This window comes from Pollachius pollachius, assembly GCF_949987615.1.
Source record: "Pollachius pollachius genome assembly, chromosome: 14".
NCBI lineage: Eukaryota > Metazoa > Chordata > Actinopteri > Gadiformes > Gadidae > Pollachius > Pollachius pollachius.
In genome coordinates this window covers 6,937,964-6,962,729 of record NC_136947.1, presented here as the reverse complement: position 1 = coordinate 6,962,729, position 24,766 = coordinate 6,937,964, and the positions used below count along the sequence as shown (strand labels likewise).

At 45.8% G+C, this 24,766-nt stretch overlaps 1 protein-coding gene across 1 annotated transcript in view; it reads right to left on the bottom strand.

Moving 5' to 3' along the window:
- Nucleotides 1–18,816, bottom strand: part of LOC307086436 (A-type potassium channel modulatory protein DPP6-like) — a gene marked incomplete at both ends in the record, with an annotated part of 72,763 nt that extends 53,947 nt beyond the window's left edge. Inside the window, one exon of the mRNA XM_079751648.1 lies at nt 18,757–18,816. Coding sequence (XP_079607774.1) covers nt 18,757–18,816 — 60 coding nt within the window. The remainder of the gene's footprint in view (nt 1–18,756) is intronic.
- Between the last annotated feature and the right edge of the window lie 5,950 nt (nt 18,817–24,766).

The window sequence follows — 24,766 nt, the reverse complement described above, 5'->3', positions numbered from 1 at the left end:
CAAATCGCTGCTTGCTGGCCCTTCTTTATCTGCTGAGCGTCAGAGTGAGCCCTGTGTGATTCGTGCAGCAAAGTCCCGAAACGCAGAAAAGGGAGATCTGTTAGACTGCTAAAGACTGCTATAAAGCCTGGGTTCAACCTGTCTTTTCACTGCTACGTTTTGGGATGTGATCGGGGCGCGTTAACTGTCGAGTGTGGACACTCCAAGATCACTCACATCCCTAAGTGGTCTGGGTCGCTTTCTGATTGGGTCTCAGTTCAGTTTAGACACAATCTGACACGGTCAGATCAGATAGCCATTATAGCAGCTAACAGCATGTGTGTGTGTGGTGTGTGTATGTGATTGTGTGTGTGTGTATGCGTCGGTGTGGGTGTTCATGTGTTTGTGTCTGTGTATGTGTGTGTGTGTGTGTGTGGTGTGTGTGTGTGTGTGTGTGCAGTTTTTTGTGTGTCTGTGTGCGTGTGTGTTTGTGATTGTATGTATGTTTGCTGGATGATTTTGCGTGTGTATATGTAGTTGTGTGTGTGTTTGTGTGTGTGTGGGTGTGTGTGTGTGTGTGAATGTGTACGTGTGGCTGTGTGTGTGCAGGTTCTGTGTGTGTGTGTGTTTGTGATTGTGTGTATGTTTGCTGGATGTTTTTGTATACATGTTTGTGTGTGCCTGTGTATGTGTGTGTGTGTCTGTATGTGTGTTTACTGTGTGTGTGTGTGTGTGCGCGTGCGTGTGTGCGTTTGTGTGTATGTATGTGTGTTTGTGTGTGTGTGTGTGTGTGTGTGTGTGTGTGTTTGTGCGCGTGCGTGTGTGCGTTTGTGTGTGTATGTATGTGTGTTTGTGTGTGTGTGTGTGTGTGTGTGTGTGTGTGTGTGTGTGTGTGTGTGTGTGTGTGTGTGTGTGTGCCTAAAAGAGATGGAGCTTAAACAGCCCTTTGGCAGTAGAGTCAGACAGGAATCAATGTTCTCTTAAATCATTCAGCAGGTGATTCATCATTCCGACCTCATCTCCTTCCTGAATTCACAACAACATAATGTCTTAGTTACTGATACAGAGTCAAACCATCAGGTTAAGTGTTCTTCACCAAGAACTGAATACTGAAGAAGAACTGAAAACAGAATGAATCCTGTCCCTGTTTGGACGTTCAGTAGAAATTGGCCTTTTCACAAGACATCTGCTCAAATCACTACACGACCATGGCGTGTAGAATATCGCGTCAGGGTCATGACATATGTGACGGCATAGACCCTGTGGCCTGTTTAACTTTAACATCCATGATTCTAATTGTTAATGTGGTGGTGAAAATAGCCTGCACAGAGTCTGCACAGGTAATCCTAGCACTTGCTAACCTCTGCGGTTCACCCTGGAAATAGCCCTGCACAGTGCACAGCCCTGCTGCTGCTGGCCCACATACACAGCAGCAGCCTCTCGAGAGACGTCGTGAGCTGCCACTGCAACATCAGACTCTGTCCAGGCGAGGCGGTAGTTGAACCCAGGCCTGTTTTTGAAAGCTGTAGTATAAACAGGATATAATTCAAATTTTGGACGATTTGTGTTGGAGTGTTGGTGTCGAATTTGACTTAACGCCTCCACTAAAACTTTACTGCAGCCTGAAGCCAGCGGGAGAACTGAGCCGTGAAGGTAATTATTCCAATCTTGAATCCAACTAAAACGTAATGGGGCTGAGTCATATTCATCTGCACAGGTGATGCTTAAAGTCAGGCTTGACTCATACTTTGTAACAAGGAAAATGTGAGTGAAAACAACCTGGATTGTTAGGCTAGATAAAGGCTTTTTAATGAGGGGTATTTACAGTGACACACACACACAACTTCTGTTTGCACCTGACTGGACAGAATCTGTTTGTGATATCCTTGACCTCTCTGCTCCTTCTTGTGTTTCATTCACACAAGGGAGGGGGGTGGGAGGGGTTGGCAAACAACAGAAGCCCACCCGTTGCATGTTGTTGATATTTGTAATGTGTTGGCTGATAGAAACACAGTTGATGAGTCAACAGAGGCCAACTCCCAACGGGTCCCAGTCGACATCTCCCACCTCACCACTGTGTTGGAGATGTCACAGGAGCCAGAGAACCAAACTGCTGCTGTTTTTAATTAAGGACTCTCTCTCTCTCTCTCTCTCTCTCTCTCTCTCTCTCTCTCTCTCTCTCTCTCTCTCTCTCTCTCTCACACTCTCTCTCTCTCCAGTATCAGCCAGAGCTGTTAAGAATAGCAAATTAAAGGCTGTATTCCCAATTGTCTCATGCTGAAGGAATAAGAAAACACATACACCGTAGCAGCAGTAAAAGAATTTGGCTGTCTCAAAAAACTTGAATAAGCAGTTTTATGTTCTCCGAAAACATCTTGCAGAAAACCACTTGGAATATGTAACGACCCCACTTCCATGCAAATATGCCAACTTCTCTCTGATTTTTACCAAACACTGAGGAGAAATTATAACACAAACAACTTGAGCGACCACTGTAATGAACTCAACATTCCAATCGTTCTTCCTGCCAAACGACATTGATGGAACATTTAAACAATATGGCATCTTGAAACTGTACCCCGGAGTTCACGATTGGCCATGGCCCCTCCAGAAGTCGTGGGCTCCCATCTCCTGAGACCAAAGCCAATTTCACGCTCCACCACGGCCCAGGGGGACCTCAGAACAGCGGGGACCTCAAGGTGACCACTGGCCAGCTCCAGCCTGGGGCCTTACTACAGCCAGGGTGTTAGCTCCAGCCTGGGATTACTACTGCCAGGGTGTTAGCTCCAGCCTGGGTTTACTACAGCCAGGGTGTTAGCTACAGCCTGGGTTTACTACAGCCAGGGTGTTAGCTCCAGCCTGCGTTTACTACAGCCAGGGTGTTAGCTCCAGCCTGGGTTTACTACAGCCAGAGTGTTAGCTACAGCCTGGGTTTACTACAGCCAGGGTGTTAGCTACAGCCTGGGTTTACTACAGCCAGGGTGTTAGCTCCAGCCTGGGTTTACTACAGCCAGGGTGTTAGCTACAGCCTGGGTGTTAGCTCCAGACTGGGTGTTAGCTTTAGCCTGGGTGTTAGCTCCAGCCTGGGTGTAAGCTCCTGGGTGGGTGTTAGCTACAGCCTGGGAGTTAGCTCTTGACTGGGTGTTAGCTTTAGCCTGGGTGTTAGCTCCAGCCTGGGTGTAAGCTCCTGGGTGGGTGTTAGCTACAGCCTGGGTGTTAGCTCTTGACTGGGTGTTAGCTACAGCCTGGGTGTTAGCTCCAGGCTGGGTGACAGGGTTAAGTCCAGCCTGGGTGTTATTGTGTGTTCCAGATGCCTCGGACACCATCCCTCCGAGTTGCACTTGTGACGTAATTTCCTGTCTCGTAGCACTTTTAGCGTTTCCGTTCGTCTTTGGGATTGTGTCATGCCATTGACTAGTCATTGTTATTGTTAGCTACATTAGCATCTTTAGCAAACCAGCTCGAAAACAAACAACACAACTTTACATTGTATCAAAGCAAGTATAGCAAAAATTGGTGACTGGAATTAAGTAGCAATGTAATCAAGTGTGTAAGAGCATTTAAAATCAACATTAAAATGACTTACGTGGTACAAATACAAAGAAAATACATCTCTTTATGGGCACAGACATTTTTGTTTTTGTTTGCCTCCCTGAACTCGGTATAGGCCTACTCTCAGAATTCCGAGAGGGACCGACCAAAAGGGGCCATGCCTCTGTGAAATGCCGCAAGATCGCTGGGAGATTTCTACACTTGCAACTCGAAAGGACGATGTACGAGGCATCTGGAACACACCATTAGCTCCAGCCTTGGTGTTAGCTCCGGCCTGGGTGTTAGCTCCAGCCCGGGTGACTGTATTAGCTACAGACAGGGTGTTAGCTTCAGCTAGGCAGTGACAAGACATCCTGAGATACAGACAGACAGCAGAAGGGCCACTGAAAGCAGAGCATTGCACACTGGTACTCCATCAGCTAGTTTAGAAAGGTATTAATATTGTTGCATTAATATTGCCAATGCACATTATGCTTCCTGATGTGACACATTAATAATTCAACCAAGCATGGAGCTTTAATTGCTTACATGTTTCAAATAAATTTTCAGAGGACCTGTATAGCCTGCACAGCAAATAGGGACAAGCATTCCCTCATATTCAAAGCTTTAATCTGGGATATCAATCTTTTTTTCTGCAACCTATTAATTCTGGGACAGAAATTGAAACCATTTATAAAATGATGACGTATGTCTGTGACCATGCTATTATCTTGTTGTCTTATTATTATGACTATGTGAAATAACATATACTGACGTTGTTATGGAGTTCAGCCCATAGTTGTCTCCACTCCGCATTTAAAAGCTAGTGAATAAAACACACAAAGAGATGTAGTATATACAGTATGTTATTGCAGCACAGTTACAGTCCACACTTGAGTTTGAACTCTGCTTCAGTACCTCGGACAGCTCCACTAACAAAACCAGGCGGTCAATGCAAAACTTTCAGAACGATTTGTGTCTTAATGGTTTTAACCATTAAGACACAAATCGGTCTGAAAGTAATATTGATCAAAATCTGAAACAAAACCAGGCGAAATACTCGAAAGTGTGATATCCAAACACCTTTGCAAAGCTCATAACTCAATAGTCTAAGCATCTCACGAGCATCCATCGACGCTGTGATTCAGCGAAAAACCAACGCTTCCTAACTTTCATATTCATATTCACGAATTATGTATGATTGTAGGATAGGCCTACGATATCTCTGAAGAACTTTCCATTTTGAAATAAGTTTAAAAAAAAGAAGGAAGATGGTTTTGATAAAAGAAAGATGGTCTTACAGCCTCGTCCTCGCTCCTCTTCTTCCGGAACGGCACGTGAACCCGAGCCTCCACGAGGACCGGCTCGCGGAGCTTCCCGCCGTTATCCTCGTCCGTTACCTGCCCCCCCAGGAGGCGGCTGGCTTCGGGCGGAGGGTGCGGGAAGGAATTGTTCGTGTTGATTTTCCCCGAAAATCTCTGATACAACGAAGCCATAGTAGGTTCAAATCAAATGAAAACAATAAAAAAAAAAATCACCAACAACAACTACAGCATGTCCAAGCGGGAAAAAACACCGCTCGATTCTGATTTGTCGGGTATAGCCGATTGTTTTTCTACGCGCTTTGATCGTAAACCGATGAGAGATTACCGCCAATTCCAATTGGATAAAGAGGCAGGAGAAGCGGTGGACACGCCTCGTCGGTGGCAATATATGAATGGTCTCAGCTCAGATACAAAAAAAGGGGTTGATAGCGATCCTCCTCTTCTTCCCCGGATCTCTTGTAACGTTGTTCGGACCCGGTCCACAATGCGCCGGGCTGTAGGTGTCAATAGTTGCTCAGGTTCCCCTCTTCGCAGTCGCAGCACGTTCTGCTCCTTTTCAGTCCCCCCCGACTCGTCCTGACAGTGAGATAGCAGACTGCGCTATACCAGCTCCACGATCAGATATACGATGGAGACTTCTGATAATTTTGCAGAAAAACACAAAGAGCACGAGATAGTGTCTCGCCGACAGTCAGGTGGGTCCCGGCTCGCATTGTCGTGGCGCGTGTGCAGTGTGAAGGACGCGGGAAGCCCCTGGCGCGCTCTCTGCAGACGCGTGCTGCATGTGAAGTGACCGTGGAGATATCGAGAGACCCGGCAATGGCAATACTGCCTTGACTCCTTTGTAGCAATTGCATATTATACTTGCCACAACGTTGTCATTGTGCGTCACGTATCTGTATTAAGGGTTGCAAAAAGTCGTTACATTTAACTATGCATGCACATGGGTATAGAAAAAAGAAATTTGTCCAAACGTGGGTTTGTGGGATCAGGGCGGATCTTTGGTGCCTCTTTGTGGCGCTTTGAGTTAGAGCAGTCTGCTGGCCAGGACGACAGGTAACCTCAGGCCATGGACGACATGACCTCAAGTCGAACTAAATGGATTGTAGTAGCCTACGCTGTTTGGAATGCTTCGTTTCTTACTTTAACAGAATTGTGTACCAGGACACAAAAGAGGGTCCTTCAAAATCCTGAATAGCCCTTATTTCACATTAACTTTTTTTTTCCGAACCCTTGCCTGTAACTTCTTGTGAAAGCACATGTTGTGAATCTGATAAAATTATTGCATTTGTTACTTATTGTAACAAATGCACTTATTGTAAGTCGCTTTGGATAAAAGCTAAATGCCCTAAATGTAAATGTAAATGATAAAATGGATTTCATCCTTAAACACTGTTTTATCTACTTAAATCAAGATAGGAATAAAGATGCTTATGCTCACCAGTACATTGGTATTTCCAAAGGCATTTCACATTAAACTGTAATTCATCTGAAAAACCTGACGTCCAAGCAAAAGCTGGGTTATTTTGAGCTGGGAGAGGGTTGCTGATGAGAGAGTTTCACATGCTCTTTAGTCACTTGAGCAGAACACATGTAGGTCATGGCTCTTTCAAAACGGTCACCCCACACTAGGGACATCGTTTCTGGGCAATCACCCATTTTCTCCTTGGTTAAATATATTTTTGGAAATTAATAGTGTGGTCTGACTTTTTTGGTCTGACTGACTTTTCCCCAATTACAACTCCTCATCGTCCTGCAAGAATGTGGAAATGTGCAACAACGGCAGAATTTAAACAGGAATATACCAAACTGCACTTCGTGCTTCAAAATCCATTCATCTTGAGTGTGAGTTGGCTCAAGCCATAAATGACTCGCCGGAGGGCGATCTTGAATTAGGAATGGGACCTCATGCACAGGATATGGATGTAGAATGCAAAACAGTAGTGATCACAACCATGTTCATCATTCAATAAAGGGCCGTGGAACATTAATAAGGACCCCACCTGAGCTAGCCAGAGGCTTGATCTTGTTTTACTTTTCTCTTTAGGCTGCTCCTGTTTTTGGATTTCTGTCTGTTGCTTTGTTCTTTACAAGTTCAATTTGTACACCTGAGAGAGGGAACTGCTTTGCAGTAGAAATTATTGGCCATTGAAGGTTTTTATTAACAGAGAAATAAAGAAAGGAAGAGCATATATCTTAGCATATTATATCTATGTATACACATATTAATTGATATATACATATATACATAGATTTATGCTTATATATACAGTATATAATGCATGTAAGTTCATATATCCCCTTCATTTTGCATTTATATCTAAATTTTCTGCTGTAAATGACCTGGTCCCTGTCATCACTGCTTATTCAGTGAGGTGTTATGGGGGTTATATAAACGCTTGATACTTCCTTCTACCCTTGGGAAACAGGTTAACAGCCTCCCTTCCCCCCTGGCCATTCCCAGTGTCTCTCTGATGGATGTCTTGCAATCTCTCTCACCTTGTTGGAAAGCCATTTCTGAATCCACTGGCTGCCTTAACTCTCCCTGAGGAGTACGCTACGTAGCGCTGAGGGCTATGTGGCGTTAAGGGCTGCTCCGTGCCATACCCCTATCGCCGGCCCACAGAGAACCACTTAAACCACCTGAACTAACATGCTACAATTCTGTCCCGCTCGCAAAGCCTTCACCCCCACACAAAAAATAAAATATATAGGATACGATTTATAGCACGGCAGCGAGATGTGGGAAGAATCAGAGAGGAGAAAACAGTGTTTTCCCCAAAAGCTATGGTGGAGCAGAATGTTAAAAAAAAGAATTCCCACACCCACTTCACATGCAGCGCACATCTGAGAAGAGAGTGCCACAATTATCCAAAGGTTTATCGTTATTGTTCTTGGTGGCCAAATGGTGTCTCATGATGCATCATAGTTGCTCCAGTTCCTTTTGTCTGATTGTTAGACTCACTTTGAAGTGATGTTGGTTAAAGTGACTCTGTTTAATGCTTGATGCCTAAAATGCGACCGGAAATCTGACTTCAAAGGATAATTTGAATGTCGTGACATTGTTCTGACAATGTAGTGTTTATAAGTGGCATTGGACAAAAGTGACCTCTGTTTAAGGTTGGATGCCTTAAATATGGCTGTGAATCTGACATCTAAGGATCATTTGAATGTCATGAAGACTCAGTGCCCATGTCTACACTATATCCACTGGCAGCTCCTGTTGGTGTGGCATCTCCCTGTAAGATAAATGGTGAAATGGTCACTGACTGACATTACAGGGTCGTTTCGCTGCCATATAAGACCGAGATGACTTACCTTCCACTGCACTTCCTACATAGAAATGTTCCATTCGGAAACAGCCCCACACACTCCATGGTAGAGTTCATATCTCTGGTACATTAGCACTCAATAGTCAGAGCAATATATTGTTCACCAGAACCAAAGGGTGAAAGCAAGGCAAAATCATTACAAATATTTAATGCAACTTCAGCCCTACGTGGGAAAGTTATATCGAAATGCACTCATGATTAAGTTCAAGCAAAGCAATTCATGTCCAGAATCATGAATAGTAAATCAATTTTATTATTTACTGGCAATCAATTTCCAGTAAATCCAACGCTGTCAAGAGCCAGGCTAGCAGAAGCAGACCGGCACTCTTAAAAGGTTTACCAGACAGATTCTTTGACGCCTTTATAATCAACGCCATCTTGAACACCCCCATGTTGATATCTCTCATATAGCTTCTTCAATACTAACACACACACACCGAGATATTAAACCAGTATTTCAAGTAAAATGGCAACGCTACCAGTCAGAGCTCCCCAGTGGGGCCCCCCTAGTCTCGTGTGCACGGGCCCGTGACAAAATGACACCTGTATTAATTCAGCGGTATACACAAACAGATCAATCCGCTCTAGGTACGGGCGCGGTAATATCTAATTTCCTCCGAACATCCGTCAAACGGGTGCTTCCGAACTGCATGCTGTGTAAATATAATATAATGAGTTATATATTGTACAAGTCAAACGCTTGGCATCGTTCTTCCTATTTGGCCGACAATAATGAATTTGGTTGATTCCCGGAATAATGGTATTCATTCATTAGTTTCATGAATAAATCTGTATTGAACACCTGATGTGTGCAGACATGACATCTTAACTCTCAACCATCCTGAAAAATAGAAGAGGAAGTAAGGGAAGGAGGAAATAAATGTGTCTTCTTTCATAGACATCCCCCATGCCTCAAAAGGGTAGAAACATCTCCCTCTGTCAATGTTTATCAAACTTCAATTATACACAGTGGGGGCCTGAGTTAATAGGATTGTATATCGAAATGCATCCATATCCTTGAATCACATTCCCACACTATATTACAGCTCTTGGCTCATTGCATGCCTTGTAGCGCTGCTGAATTCAATTACAACACGCCGTGAGTCAAAGCGCTTTATTACTGTCCAAACTGCACCAGTCTCTCATCTGCATACATAACTTCAGTGGTTAAGCACTGATTCCCAAATACATGGCAACGGAACACATACTGTACACACACACGCACACAATATACTCATATATAGACCCTATGGACCAAAAATGCTAACATTTGCAGGGCACTAATGCAAATGCTTTAGAACATCCGTCCGATCAACTAGTTTGACCCAAAAACCGACTTGTGACTCAGAGAGCTAAAGTCTAATTCCTACTTACCCTTTAGCATTCAAACACAGCCCTGAATCTCTGAGCGGGGGGATTTTGAAACTGGAGAAAAAAAGGCAATTGCCTGTTGGTGGTATATGATATCTCCAAGGGCGCTGAACCTTTTCAGAGCCTTACAGGGCGGAGGGGAAAGCTATGCAGCGGGCGTAAATTGAAACGGGGGAGCAGATAAGTCGCTGGAAATGAAGTTTAAAGCGGGATGAACGCGCTACAATGTGACTATAGGTTAAAGTAGAGCAGCAGCCGCCTACAGCCGCCTACACCGGCTGTTTCACTACACAGACCTGAGGAAATAAAAAAGAGAAGGAGAGAGAGAGAGAGAGAGAGAGAGAGAGAGAGAGAGAGAGAGAGAGAGAGAGAGAGAGAGAGATGGAGAGAGAGAGATGGATAGCGAGAGAGAGAGAGAGAGATGGAGAGAGAGAGAGAGAGAGAGAGAGAGAGAGAGAGAGAGATGGAGAGAGAAAGAGAGAGAGAGAGAGAGACATTGTGAGAGGGAGAGGGTGGGATAGAGAGAGAGAGAGATAGGGAGGTAGACAGAAATTTGGAGAACGAGTGAGTGGGATAGAAAGAGAGCGATAGAGAGAGGGAGAAAGGGCATTAGAGAATAACAAATTAAACGAAGAAAAATGGTAAACAAACTAAACCCTGTTTGACTAAAATGCATTTGTTTGCGTGAGAGAGTGAGTATTTGTGTATGTGTGCTTCTTGCATGATTATGTGTTTCAAGATGTACAAAGAGAATGAGTGATCAAGAGAAACAGAGAAACAGAGAGCAAAAGATACACAGACAGACAGACAGACAGAGAGGAAGATAGATCTAATGATTGCTTGTTCGATTGATTGTTAGATTGATTGATAGATTGATAGATAGATCGATGGATGGGATAGAATGATAGATAGACAGACAGATAGAGATACAGACAGATTGACTTCACTTAGAGGAGGCACAAGAAAATGAAGTACACCAACCCTAAGAACCTCAATTCCCATTCCAAAGATCTCGGCAAGCAATAATCCCACCAAACTGTTTCATTATACTAAGTTGCTCTACAGTTTATTTGTTGCATTCAATAACATACACACTTTCGTTTAGTACCTTAAAGGTTGCTGTGCCCATTTGTTTAAATTAAAGCCATTCATTGATGTGGGTCTGGTACCTTAGTGTTATGATTTACTATAGCCTGACAATGTTTCAATGAATAATGAGCTCGTTGTTGCTTTTGATAATAATAGTAAAGTATATTCTGAAAATTCCCCCGGGGACAAGGATGGTTTAATTCTGTGCTGTGAGACAACCTTGCAATGGAATTACACAGTGCATCAGTGCATGGCATGCCCTCTTTTACATTCCAGCCCAGGCTCTCTTATGAGAATTGATCTGCTGTTATTATCAGGGAAGAGATGCAGAGTTCCGTCATAGCTGAAAATGTTTTCCATTAGCGGATCTTGATAAAAACTCTCTGTTGTTGACAATCTCTTAATGCATAACACTCCGTGGCAGGGTAAATGAAAATCTCTTATGCGCTTGCCGCAACGTTCACAATCAAATGTTAATCAGTCATTCGTTTGACTCGTCTGCTCTGAAAGCGAGAGACCTTGCAAATCCACTCTCCCACTAATCTCGTCACGTAAGTTTTCCGAGAGGTTGGCCCCGGTGATGTAAAGACGTGAGGTGGCAATGTGAATCAAACAGGCACTGCAACGAGGCAGGTGAGCTGAATCAACAGCCCAACACGCAATGACTCCCCCGCCAACATAACCTTTGCGAATCCATTTTTGAAAACGGGTGAAAAGCAAATCATCAACAATCATCAACAGGACCAAATAAACCGAGAACTGCTCCCTTTTTCCATGCCTGTGCAGTGTGTGACTGCCACAAAAAGAGCAAGCAGTCTCCTTTCAGAGGAATCCAAAGGAGAGATTTACCCATAAACACAGACGTGCACCCCCGCCCCCTGTCTTCCTGCAGACCGTGCCAGGCATGCTAAAAAGAGGGCCCTTACCCTTGTGCAAGAGGCGCTGGTGTCAATCTTCAGCTGGGTGGCAATAAAGACAGACATGGTGGAGAGTCCGACTGTCTTCTCTCTCTCTCTCTCTCTCTCTCTCTCTCTCTCTCTCTACCTCTTTCTCTATCTCTTCCTCCCTCCTTCTCTCCCTCTCTCCTTCTTTCTCTTTTGTCTTGGCGGTGGCGTTGGCTTGGCGGTGGCGGGCGACTCGTCTCTCCCGCCTGAACTTGGGGGTGCAGCTGGAGCCGTCTGAGCACTCCCTCGCAGGAAGGGGCGGGCTTTGACCCAGGGGTCCAGGAAGCGTGGCCAGAATTTTCTCTAACCTCCCGCTCTTCCTCTTCCCCCCCCCCCCCCCCCTCCTCTGATCCCTCTTACCCTCGTCCTCCCCCTACTCCTCCCTTGTCCTTCTCCACCCTCGTCGTCATCCTCGCTGTCCTCCTCCGGCTCCTCCTCCCTCTCTCCTTCCTCTCCCCCTCCCAATTCTCCTCCCTCTTCCTCCCTCTCTTCCTCCACCCTTTCTTCCATGTTACTCTACTTCTCCCTCTCCTCCTTCTCTTCCTCTACCCTTTCTTACCCCCCCCTCCGCCTCCTCCTCTCCTTCTCCTTCTCCTCGCCGCGGGCAAATCAATCTCAGGGATATTGCCTTCTCCACTAGTGGGGGGAGAGGGGGAAGAGAGGGGAGAGGAGAGGTGAGAGGGAGAGGGGAAGGGGGGAGGAGAGAGGAGAGGGGAGAGGGGGGAGAGACATGAGGGGAGAGGGGAGAAGGGAGAGGAGAGGGGGAGAGGAGAGAGGGGAGAGGAGAGGGGGGAGGGGGGAGAGGAGAGGGGGGAGGGGGGTGAGGAGAGGGGGGATGGGGGAGAGGAGAGAGGGGAGAAGAGAGAGGGGAGAGGGGAGAAGGGAGAGGAGAGGGGGAGAGGAGAGAGGGGAGAGGAGAGGGGGGAGGGGGATGGGGGAGAGGAGAGAGGGGAGAAGAGAGAGGGGAGAGGGGAGAAGGGAGAGGGGGGAGGGGAGTGGGGAGAAAGGAGAGGGGCGAGGTGAGGGGAGAGAGGGGAGATTTGGAAGAGGGGCGGGGCGAGGGGAGAGAGGGGAGAGAGGGGACGGGGGAGAGGGGAGAGAGGAGAGGGGCGAGGAGAGGGGTGGTGGCAAATGGGTAGCGCAGGGTAGGATCTAAATCCCGCTCCTCAGAGCGTTCCAAATGCTACTTGTCTCGCTGCGCCTCACACTCACCCACCCTCCCTCTCTCTCTCCCTCTCTCCCCCCTCGCTCACACACCTTACTCTCTTCCCGTTGAGGTATTTGCTCGACTTGCTCGACTGCTCGCGTGCCCGTTCTCTAACTGTCTGAGCTTCAGCCTGCCAAAAACGACTCTACCAAGGACCTTTCCCCGGGAATGGGTGGGCAGTTTGACATATGGAACCAAATTAGAGAGGTGAAACACACACTACCATCAGAATAGACACACACACATACCCACGCATACACGCGCGCACACACACACACATGCACGCACACACACAAGCACGCACGCACACACACATTCATACTCAAAAACCCGCTCTTACGCAGCCCTTGTGCACCAACGCATAAACAGGATGCATACATTATGTATGTATGTCTTCTTTGGTTCAAAAGCGATGGCAGGGGGTGGGGGGGTTACATATGACCACAGAATAGATCAATGGATCAACCTCCCAGGCAGGTTGAGATTAAATATGTGAAATGTTGTGGCTGTCAGCTGCCCGTCTCCCACATCATAAAATACCTTCTGGCAAGAGCGCTATCTCTGTGGTAAACCCTGTAGCCTTGAGCGAGCCCATCCTGAAGGGTGGAAAGTAAATAAGTCGAGAGCTTAATAAGCAATTTTCCACACTGACCCAAATCCAGTCCCATGAGTAGCCCCACAAACGAGAGGGGGATGCATTGTCTTTGCTACGGTAAGGATTGCTAAGAGCCCTGTTTTAATCGGAATGGGGAGCCAAACAAGTCCCCCTCTTTCTCTCTCTCTCCCCTCTCTCTCTCTCTCTCTCTCTCTCTCTCTCTCTCTCTCTCTCCATCTCTCTCACTGTCTCTCTGTCTTACTGTCAATTTCTCTCTCTCTCTTGCTGTCTCTCTTTCTCTCTCTTGCAGACTCTCTCGATGACTCTCTGTTTCTCTCTCTTTCTCTCTCGCTGTCATTTTCACTGTCTCTCTGACTCTCTCTCTTTCTCTCTCACTGTCTCTCTGTCTTACTCTCTATTTTTCTCTCTCTCGAGCGCGCGCTGTCTCTCTCGCTGTCTCTCTTTCCTTCTCTCTCTCTGTCTGTCTGTCTCTCTCTCTCTCTCTCTCTCTCTCTCTCTCACCCTCCTTTTCCCAGCGCTCATCTAACCTGATTATCTGCCTTTGAAACATTGGTGTGTGAAAGACCAACTCCTATACCTCATGAGAGGGAGGCCAGACAATCTGAACAACCAGGCCCAGTGAGGAAGAGGTCCAGTGGAATAAGTGTACTCTACTGAACTGAACAAATGGAACAGAAATCCAACGTTAAAGAGGTGGGCCAATGCGACAAAGAGAAAAATTTGCCAACTGTTTTCTTTTTATCTTAGGAACAGCGGTCCCGATAATGAGGCTGAGGTGGACGATGAGAGCGGTTACGATATTCTAATTGGACGACACCACACGTCTCGCTCTACCACACATTCACAGGACACGGAGACGAGCTAAAGTTCAGACTTTGATTACCCCCCCCCCCCCCCCCCTTCCTCTCAGAGGTTTCTTGTGAAAGAATATGTATAATGATGTCCTTTAAATTAAAACAAGGCGCGGAGGTTATGTAACGTGCTTGTAACGGCGGTTTGTTAACAAGAGCGATCTCTACGGAGGCGGTTTCCGCGGGGGTCACCCTCCGCGGGCCTCCTATTGGTCATCCTCTGCCTCGTGCCTTTTGTCACACTTCAGCGCTGACATACAATCTTGTGACTAAGTCATTGTATTTCTAATTAGTCTCAAAGGTTAGCGGACTCAATGCAACGGAGCAGAGGGAGCGGGCAGGGGGAGGGTTTTCTCAGGCTGATAGGTTGAGATTTGAGTTTGGATTCGAAAATCTGTCATTTATTGGCTGTGTGATTTTATATTGTTTGCTTTCTTGTTTGCCATTTGATGCCTCAAATGCTTTTGAAACAGTTTGCCTTAAACGTATGATTATGGACATTATATTTTAGTAGGAGAGTTAAAAAGCGAGGCATTAAGAAGGAGTTTTATTATATTCTACATAGATTCTAATGGCCTTTCCATGCCTTTTAACACCACTCACTAGCCTGCATAAGAGCATAGAATAACAGAATACCAGACAGCTCAGTTATTTGGTCTCTGGAGATTAGTTTCATCCTGTCTCTTTTCCAATGAACAAACTCTATTAGGAACTAAGTTGGCCATGAGTTTGATTGCACATCATAGAAACTGACATTTAATTGTACACCTTTTTCATCAATAATTCATGTTAATTTAAAATGTAAATTAATAATACAAATCAGACCAGGGATGGACCCATGCACACTAAATAACTATCAAAAAGAACGCTAGGGGCTAGAGTATAACCACTTTCACGGAGCTGTGTATGTGTGTGGGTGCAGTCTTGTGTGGTATCCTTGAGTGTGTGTGTGTGTGTGTGCGTGTGTCTGTGTGTACGCAAGCGTGTCTGTGTGTGTTTATGTGTGTGTATGTGTGTGTGCGGGAGCATGTATACGTGTTTGTTTGTGTGTATTTATGTGTTTGTGTGTCTGTGTGTATGTGTGTGTGTTTTTATGTGTGTGTGTGTGTGTGTGTGTGTGTGTGTGTGTGTGTGTGTGTGTTTTTGTGTGTGTGTGTGTGTGTGTGTGTGTGTGTGTGTGTGAGTAACAGTGTGATCTAATCTCAACCCCCATTGTTTTCTATTACACCCCATTCCTGTGATGTCATAACCCCCAGCCCTGGACACATCCTGGGGCCAGCGACCACACATCCTCTCCCTGGCTAACCCGGCCCCCACCGCCGGACCACCTCCATACGGACAGAAAAAACGCAGAGCCCAGCTGATACACACCGCATGCACATCAGGTAAACAGGCCTCCCAACCTGCCCTGCCTGCCCCACCCTCTAATGGTGCAGCCACCCACAATGCACTGGAGCGGCTCCCAGTGTAATGTTTGTGTACCTCTGTGATGGATCTATAGGTGACGTATGGAAATGGTGCGTAAACAACCCCCCCCCCCCCCCCCCCCCCCCCCCCCCCCCACTGGGTCGTTTGTCACTGGTGACAGGTGGAGAAGCGTATACAGGTAAAGCACTCGGGGGGGGGGGGGTTGTTTACTCACCATTGCTAGTGGTGCTAGTGCTGCTGGTGGTGGAGGTGGTGGAGGTGGTTGAGGTGGTGGTGGTGGTGGTGATGGAGGTGGTGGAGGTGGTTGAGGTGGTGGTGGTGGTGGTGATGCTAGTGGTGCTGGTGGAGGTGGTGGTGGAGATGGTTGAGGTGGTGGTGGTGGTGGTGATGCTAGTGGTGCTGGTGGAGGTGGTGGTGGTGGTGGTGCTGGTGCTGGTGGTGGTTCTGGTGGTGATGCTAATGGTGGTGGTGGAGGTGGTGGTGCTTGGTGGTGATGCTAGTGGTGCTGGTGGAGGTGGTGGTGGTGGAGATGGTTGAGGTGGCGCTGGCGCTGGCGGTGGTGGAGGTGGTGGTGGTGCTGGTGGTGGTGGTGGTGGTGGTAGTGGTGGTGGTGGTGGTTCTGGTGGTGATGCTAATGGTGGTGGTGGAGGTTGTGGTGGAGATGGTTGAGGTGGCGCTGGCGGTGGTGGTGATGGTGGTGGTGGTGATGCTAGTGGTGGTGGTGGGTCCTGATGTGGTTCAGGCAGAGGCTCCCCTCCTGGCCTACAGTTGGAGTCAGAGATCCCAGGTATCTCCTAAAGCAGGACCCGCCACCCCCCAGCCTGACTCCACAGCCCTGACAGCATGACAAATGTGTGCTGCTGAACCTTGTTTGTCCTGTGGATCCTCCAGGCTGCTGCCTCCGTTCTCCAACTGCATTACGGTGAACAATCCGCCTCGGTTCAGCTGTGCTGTGCCGTGGTGTCACACTGCCATAATATCATCAGCGCATCAAAGAGGAGCAAGCACTAAGAAAGCACAGTGCCGGAGCGAGGAGGTCTACGAGCTGCCGAGCACGGGAATGAATGTGCTTTTGTGAAACAGTGTGCAAACATTTATGGAGAGGCCATTCAGCGTGTGGTCGGTCATTGGATGCAGAAACACAGAGGCGCAACCCGGGAAGAATACAGAATACACATTTGGAAGGCATTGCCTCTGAACACATTCTTACCGCATACAAATCATCTCAATAGAGCCCCGTCTCTGCCGCGGCACTCTCTCGGGTGTCTTAGTATTCAACGCGGGGTGTGGAGGAAAACTTTGAAAGCATTATGAAAGAAAAAAAGAAAAGATCTTGGATTCTAGTCCACAAAGCCGCAGCTCTCAGGTTCATGCTGATAATCAGGTCGTCGCGCAGCGCAGCGGGCTCAGCTCAGAGATGTGATGAAACTACAATGACCTAAAAATATATAGGACTTGAAACATCCAATTTAGACGTTTTGGTTTCCCCACTCTGCAAACTAACAGCTGTTTTGTAGCAGCAGATGGTGCTGAATGTATTGAAGATGCTAACGATAATTGTCCAGGGTGTAGTGAGAGTGTGACAACGCTGTGTCAAATGAAAACGAGAAACTCAATGCAACCGACGCTCATAAAAATGTCAAAGTAATACTCAAATTCACCCGGGGAAGATTTTCTGCGTGTCGTGTGGAATACACACAATAGCTCTGAAAGAAAAACCTTCTGGAAAGATCTCCACCAAGCCTGCATGATGTCAACGCAAAAGGAAAACCTACAAAGGTTCCTCATCTTATAAGGATCTCTGGTACTGTACGGAAACCTGGTTTAGTTCAGCATGACCGGTTTATGTGAAAACAACAGCATACGGTGACAGAGAGCTTGCTATGACTCTGCTGCAGACTACTAGCCAATAACTCATTGTGTGTTGGTGGTCAGCTATCTCCACTCTGTGGATCCAACTGTCAGCCGCAATTAGGCTGGTCAAATCTGCTGGGTGTTCTGCCATTTATTTCGAAAAAAGATTCAGTGACTGTTAAACAGTGTAGTTAGCCCAGAAATGTCAGAAGCCTAGATATATTAAGGATAACTAATGAGAACAGTCTAATTTAAGCAGAACAGAAGAACGAAACAAAGTATTTCAATGCGTTGTCCGTAATCTGCATCACAATGAAGTGAAGCATAAGTTCCCCTGGCAGAGGGGTGTCGTTTACTCTGAGAAGCACGTTTACTCCAATATGGACAACCCGGCCCAGACAGAATTAATTTCTTAGTTTGTGGCTTATGCAAATTGGCCACAGATGATAACCAATTTTAATAAAGCATCTGGACCTGCTCTAAGAGGGCATCTGGTGAGAAATAGTTTGCAATTGGCATTTTCGACACGAACAACTGCACTAATGCTGGCTTCTGTATGCATATCTATCAAAAAAGTATTACACTTATATTATATATATATATATATATATATATATATATATATATAATTTTGAGATGAGATAACGTCAAATAGCTTTTCTTTTATGTGGATGAGATGCCCTCTAGAGGCCTATATGTTATCTACACCCTAAATTATATTTCTTGCTCTGAACAATGCCTTTTATGTGAACAATTCAAACAAAATAAAAAAAATAACAATAATACTAATAAATGTCCCCAAGTATAAAGACACTGTGTAGTTGCAATAATCCGAATAAAATTGGTCCTCATAACAGGAAGCATTCTGGTTTACTTCAAATAAAAAAAGTCTTGCCCAGACTTTTAAGAGTAGTACCTTGAAAGTTTGCAACGTGAAATAAGCCCATAAAATGTCATCCAGCACAGCATAGCAAATTGGAAAGTAGTGACACAAAAGGAATAAAAAAGAGCCCACTCGTCAAATCAAGCTAAAGGGCATCTCTAAACCCAGACGTGTCGACGGTATCACACAGTCTCTATAGTATTTAAAAAAACAAGGAACAATTTTAGAGTTGAACCTCTCAGAAGCAATCTCATACCACTTACATATTCCATTATCATCTTTTTTTTGTTGTTGCTTAGTTTCAAGTCTGAGACACTCCAGGCATAAACATATCATGGGAAATTACCTTCTCTCCCTTCATGGAACCCCTCCGGTAGTTACCGCCGGCACCCGCTGTCGAGTTCATGCTGTCCTAACGCCCCCTGGAACGCAGATTGATCCAATTTAGAAGCATCCGAAATCAACTTCGACTCCTCTCTCTCGTCTTGATCACTCACTGAACACCCATACACAAGCACACACAAGCACACACACACACACATACACACACACACACACACACACACACACACACACACACACACACACACACACACACACACACACGCACACACACGCACGCACACACACAAACACACACACACACACACACACAAACACACACACACACACACACACACACACACAAACACACGTATACTAACACGCACACACACGGACACACACACATACGGACACACACCCTACTACCTTTCTTTGGTAAATGGTTGATTGAAGATGAAAAAAAAAACGTAATAGTGTCATCGACACACGCCTTAAAAAGCACTGGCTCGATAAGATTGGCTTCAATTAGCGGATATAGCGACAATAAATCCCAGAATAATGCGTGGAGCATCCAGCCTACCTGCTCTCTTCGCGGGGACACCGACCTCCGCTGGACACTGGATTAGTGCGGGAAAGAAAGTTTCCTAACGACGCGACCGAGACGCAATCGCTTCACGAAGAATTGAAATCTATTCACGTGGAATTCAAAGTGTTAACGAATTAACGATTCTAGTATTATTATAGCGATGAGTCAAAGGAAGAGAAGCAGCAGCGAGCGGGTAGTCGCTGCTGTAGTGGTCAGTGAGAGCGGATCCCTGGAGGGAGGCAACGTTCCCTGCAGCCTGATGCTCCGGTACACTCAGGTCGACCCCCCCTACCTACACGAACACATGACCGTGGACACGCAACAAAGGAATGCAAAACGTGCACAACTAGAACCATCTACCGCATTACAATAAGAGAGATGGTTTTGAAGAGACGCCACGCAAGCCATCCGAGAGATTCAAATGAAGTGTCTCTGCATGTGATCTCACACGGACTAGTCAAACAACGTTTGCAACAGTACGTTGTGCCAACAGGTAAAAGATGACCTAACCCTTCAGTTTTATGAAAAGGACCAAGGACCAGCACTAGGGATGTAATTGCCTCATCGCAGCCGGAACTGAGAGCCTCTGATTGTCAAAGGCTGAACAATGTCAAACTTCCCTCCCTGTAGAGAAAACCCTTTTATGTGCAGTCTGAATGAGGACCAGAGGAGTTTATTGCCGATCCTGCTGCAGTGTGAATTAGAGAAACCACAGGGAGCTAAGTTGGGACACGTGTTGGAAATAATGATCCCAAGTTATGCCCCCAAACCATCGACCGGATCAACTTATTAGACTGAACACAGAATGGTTTTGCCCGAAAGGTATCCGGCACACTAAAAACACATCAGTTGACTGAATTCTAAGGCTGTTTAATATGTGTTTATATTGCCTGCCTCTGGTAGGCTGTGCATTGTGAACAAATTCTTGATCTTTATCTAAGTAGAGGTTCAAGCAAGAAGATAGTATTATCAGTGTTTCTTAAATTTCTTTGCTGCATGGTTTTCTGTTGTTCCATTGCTGCGTTGGTGGTCGTTTTATAACGCTGTTATAAAACGATATGAATAACAACGCATGGATATGAATAGCACCGATATGAAGAAAACATGTCAATCAATCCACAGGTGTTGTCATGACATATCCTTTGGCTATACAATTAAGCATTCACAGTTTTATGACGTTGTTTGATGCTTTAAATTGAATGCACGTAGGTTCTCTTTATAGAACACAAAAGAAAACGACAGTGAATGTTTGTGACCGAAGTCGTCGCACGATGCCCTGCAGCGAACCTCTACCGCAAAGCAAGCATCTGTAGATCAGCTCGACACACCGAGCCAGAGTGTTGCGTCGCTAACGGGCGAAAAAGCGAGACACCCTCGCTCCGTTGGAGACCAATTATACCACTCTTCGGCGAATGCCGTCTGTGGTTAGACGTTTCAGGTTAAGGGGAGAAAACCGGTGCCCCACAGGAGAGTTATTGAGTCGAAAATGCGTTTGAGGGAAAAGGAAGGAAGGAAGGAAGGAAGGAAGGAAGGAAGGAAGGAAGGAAGGAAGGAAGGAAGGAAGGAAGGAAGGAAGGAAGGAAGGAAGGAAGGAAGGGGGAAGGAAGAGAAAGATGTGTTGCTGACCCTTTTGTTGTGCATGTTTATTTTGGTCTGTCTGTTTGTTAATCTTTCTGTGAGTGTGTGTATGTTTGTGTTTGGGTGTGGGTGTGCGTGCTTGTGTGTGTGGTGCATTCGAGCATCTCTGTTTGTGTATATTTATGTGTGTGTGTGTGTGTGTGTGTGTGTGTGTGTGTGTGTGTGTGTGTGTGTGTGTGTGTGTGTGTGTGTGTATGTGTATGTGTTTGTGTGTGTTTGAGTGTGTGGGTGTTTGTGTGTGTGTGTGTGTGTGTGTGTGTGTGTGTGTGTGAGAGTGTCTGCCCACGTGCTAGTGTGTATATGTGTGTGTGTGTATGTGTGTGTGTGTGTGTGTGTGTGTGTGTGTGTGAGAGAGAGTTTCCGTGCGCATGCGTGTGTGTGTTCGTGTGTGTGTGTGTGTTTGTGTGTGTTTGTGTGTGTGTGTGTGTGTGTGTGTGTATGTGTGCATGTGTATGTGTTTGTGTGTGTTTGAGTGTGTGTGTGTGTGTGTGTGTGTGTGTGTGTGTGTATGTGTGTGTGTTCCTTCGCGTGTCTCTGCCTGCGTTTGTTAATCTGATACCCAATGTCCCACTGAGCATTAATGGACCTGCAGCATTAAGTTCTTTTGAAGAATAATTGCCTCCATAGAACTTCACAATAAAAGTGCATGTGTTGGATTTGGGGTTGATTAAAAAACATTCATTGAAATCAGTTGTAAAACCCCTAAAATACTTAAATAAGCTCCTCCATTTCAGTATAGGTAGGACGTTTGGTGGAAACAGAGGCAATATCTCTGGAACTTGACTTAAAACAACAGGAACTGCTTGTACCTGGTTGACCTTGTTCTACTGAATGGCCATCTTCAGTGAGCTTTGTTTGGTAGGATCCTGGCCAGCTACTGAACAGTATCACTGTTTTAAATGGTCCTGGTATCAATGCAAGGTTTCCTGTAAGGCTGGAGAGATAGGATCGCATTGCTCACTGGTTGAAAGATCTTGTTTCATTCCGAGTGGGCAGTGAACTTATTATGTCTCTTTGCTGAGTAATCTTCTCACAAAAACGATTCTGCCAGAGAGTTTACTGTGGTATGATTTTCTTAAAAGGGAATTTCTACTCTATATATGCATGAAATGGGATTCCTTTCATCTTTCATGTTTTTTCATAGATTCTTTCAGACGATAATAAACGTTCACATGGTTTATACTGGCTGATTTTATGTTACATTCCCTGCTGTGCTGTAGCAAAACAACTAAAAACCAATGCATAAACCCAAATAGCAATATAAGTAATTACACAGATCTTTTTATGAATGAATGCACAGCGTTCCGTTCCCTGACTGCTCCCAGCGAGTTGGCTGTCGCCTTGCATGGTGGACTTCGCACACCCGTCGGTGTGTGAATGTGTGTTTGAACCGTTGTAAGTCGCTTTGGATTAAAGTGTCTGCAAAATCCCCTAAATGTTCATGTAGACTACCCCTTTGAACTCACAGGTCTCCCTGGTGATGAATGAATCTCTTTTCAAGACAACAATTTACCTTAAAGATACCACTGGACATCAGCAGTCAAAGGGTGGAAGCCAGCAGAGCCAGAACACAAAACAAAGATATATTATGGGAAGCACCCCCTTCCCAAAGCCCCCCTTCCCCTTCCTCGAAGTCATGAAGACCGCAATTACATGTGGACATTAAGTGCCAGTGATTAAGCTGGCACTTCATGTACGCACTTATTGTAAGTTGTATGTCTTTGCACTTAAAAACAGTACTTGGCATTGTGTTGAGCATAAGATTGAGCATCTTATCCTAGCTAGCTCAGTTGTATACGGGGAATGGGTTAACCTAGCCATTGTAAGTGCTTTGCACTTGGTTCTATGAACATCCTTACTATACCAACAGCGATATGTTTTTGTTTCTCTTTCTTCTGACAAATGTACTCATTGTAAGTTGCTTTGGATTAAAGCATCTGTTAAATGTCCTAAATGTAAACGTTAATGAAAGAGCCAGGACAAAAAAAAACACATCTATTATGGGAAGGCAAACGTGGGCTTCCCCTTCCCTGAAGCCATAAAGAGCCCACTAACACGTCGACGTACTGCTCTGGACAGAGGCTCCCTTGATGGTGCGTGCCTGAGTGTCTCCGACCGGCACCAGAAGACGGGGGACCAGAGGATGGCGTTGGCTCGTCCTCCCACTTACTTCAACAGCTCCACCGGTTTCCCTGTAATTGCTTTACAGCGCTGGGCTTAGAGAGTAGCCTTGAGTCATGTTAGAAGGAGGCGATACACAGCCATTAAGTCCTTTTATGCGTGATACTGTGGTGTGGAGGACTGCGCGAGCCACACTTGAGAAGCGCGCCGACGAACACGAGGGGTGGAACCAATTGAAGGATGGAGGAGGAAGAGGAAGGAAACTTATAACGTTGGCTCAGGACTTTGCACTCGTATGTTAAAGTACCATTGAGTTTAGCATTGAGTAGTAGCATGGAGTTTGGTTAAAACTTTGTTTAAAACAATTTAAGGATGGATTAGGAAGAGGAAAAGAAACATATACATTTGGGCAATTGAGCTAATGTCGTGGAAATATAATTTATTCCAACGTCGGGTCAGGATTGTGCACCCGTATGTAAAAGCACTGCGGTTAAGTTTTGTTAAAATGAAAAGAGATAGATAAGTGCATGTCTCTGGCAGGGAGGAATAGGTGTATTATCCCAGTTCTGCAGGACTCATCCATGGGGTCATTATTGACTTGAAGGCCGAACCTGCAACGATTTGATAGACTGACTTCAACACACCGAATGATCTCTCTTTCGTCCTCTCCCTTTCCTTATCTCAACCGCTCAAACACACGCACACATACACCCGAACGCAAACACACGCCGCGGCGCACACAGTCAACACATAAACCAGAATGGCTGCTATGCAATCGCTGAGTGTGGCCAGTGGCAGGCATGTGGACTTCCTGTGGTGTTGCCTTTCACACTCACACAAACACACACACACACAAACACACACACACACACACACACACACACACACACACACACACACACACACACAAAGCAGACTCACTCCTCCAGTGACTTCTATACAGTGATTAAAATGGAGTTCACTCAGACAGGGCAGCATCTCCACATTATCTATATAGTAAAGAATATACAGAATGGACACAATGTACATTCATACAGCACACTAAATAACAAGCAAAAATAATAACAGATTGGCTGATAAACGGTGAACATTTTTCTCCTTCTTTCGTGCCTTATGGCAAGGGACAGAAAGCGGTCGGGATCAATTCTCCCTGGGCATTCTGCACAGGAAGATTGTGTGTTTGGAGTCACAGCAGGGGAGAGGGTTAATGTAGGGTTAACTGGACGCAAGCTTGTCTATGATTGGAACAGCTCTATAGAAGACAGTCGTCAATACACATCATCAAATGGGTTGTGGATGCGGGATGGGTTCCATTAAAGATGCTCTATTGTTGTTTGTTTCTACGGATGGCAACACGGTTGATATTAATTCCATGCCATGTAATATTATTTGCATTTGGACATGGTTGTGAGGAGTTTGCCAACCGGACTCTACTGCTGTGCTGTGTCTGTATCGAAGGGTGACAGAATAATTAATCAAGCCCTGAGATGAAATGCACCACGGGACACAGGCTGAATTGGCCCACAGAATAAAGAGCAATCTGCGCTTTTTACACTTTGATAACCTGCACGCAGTCCGTCACATCTGGGTTCAAAACGATTGCCCGCCACCAGAAGGACCCCTTTGTAGAACGCTACACTAAATAAGCCTGCATGGAATTGTGTTTCTCGTCCAGTGCTGACTGTAT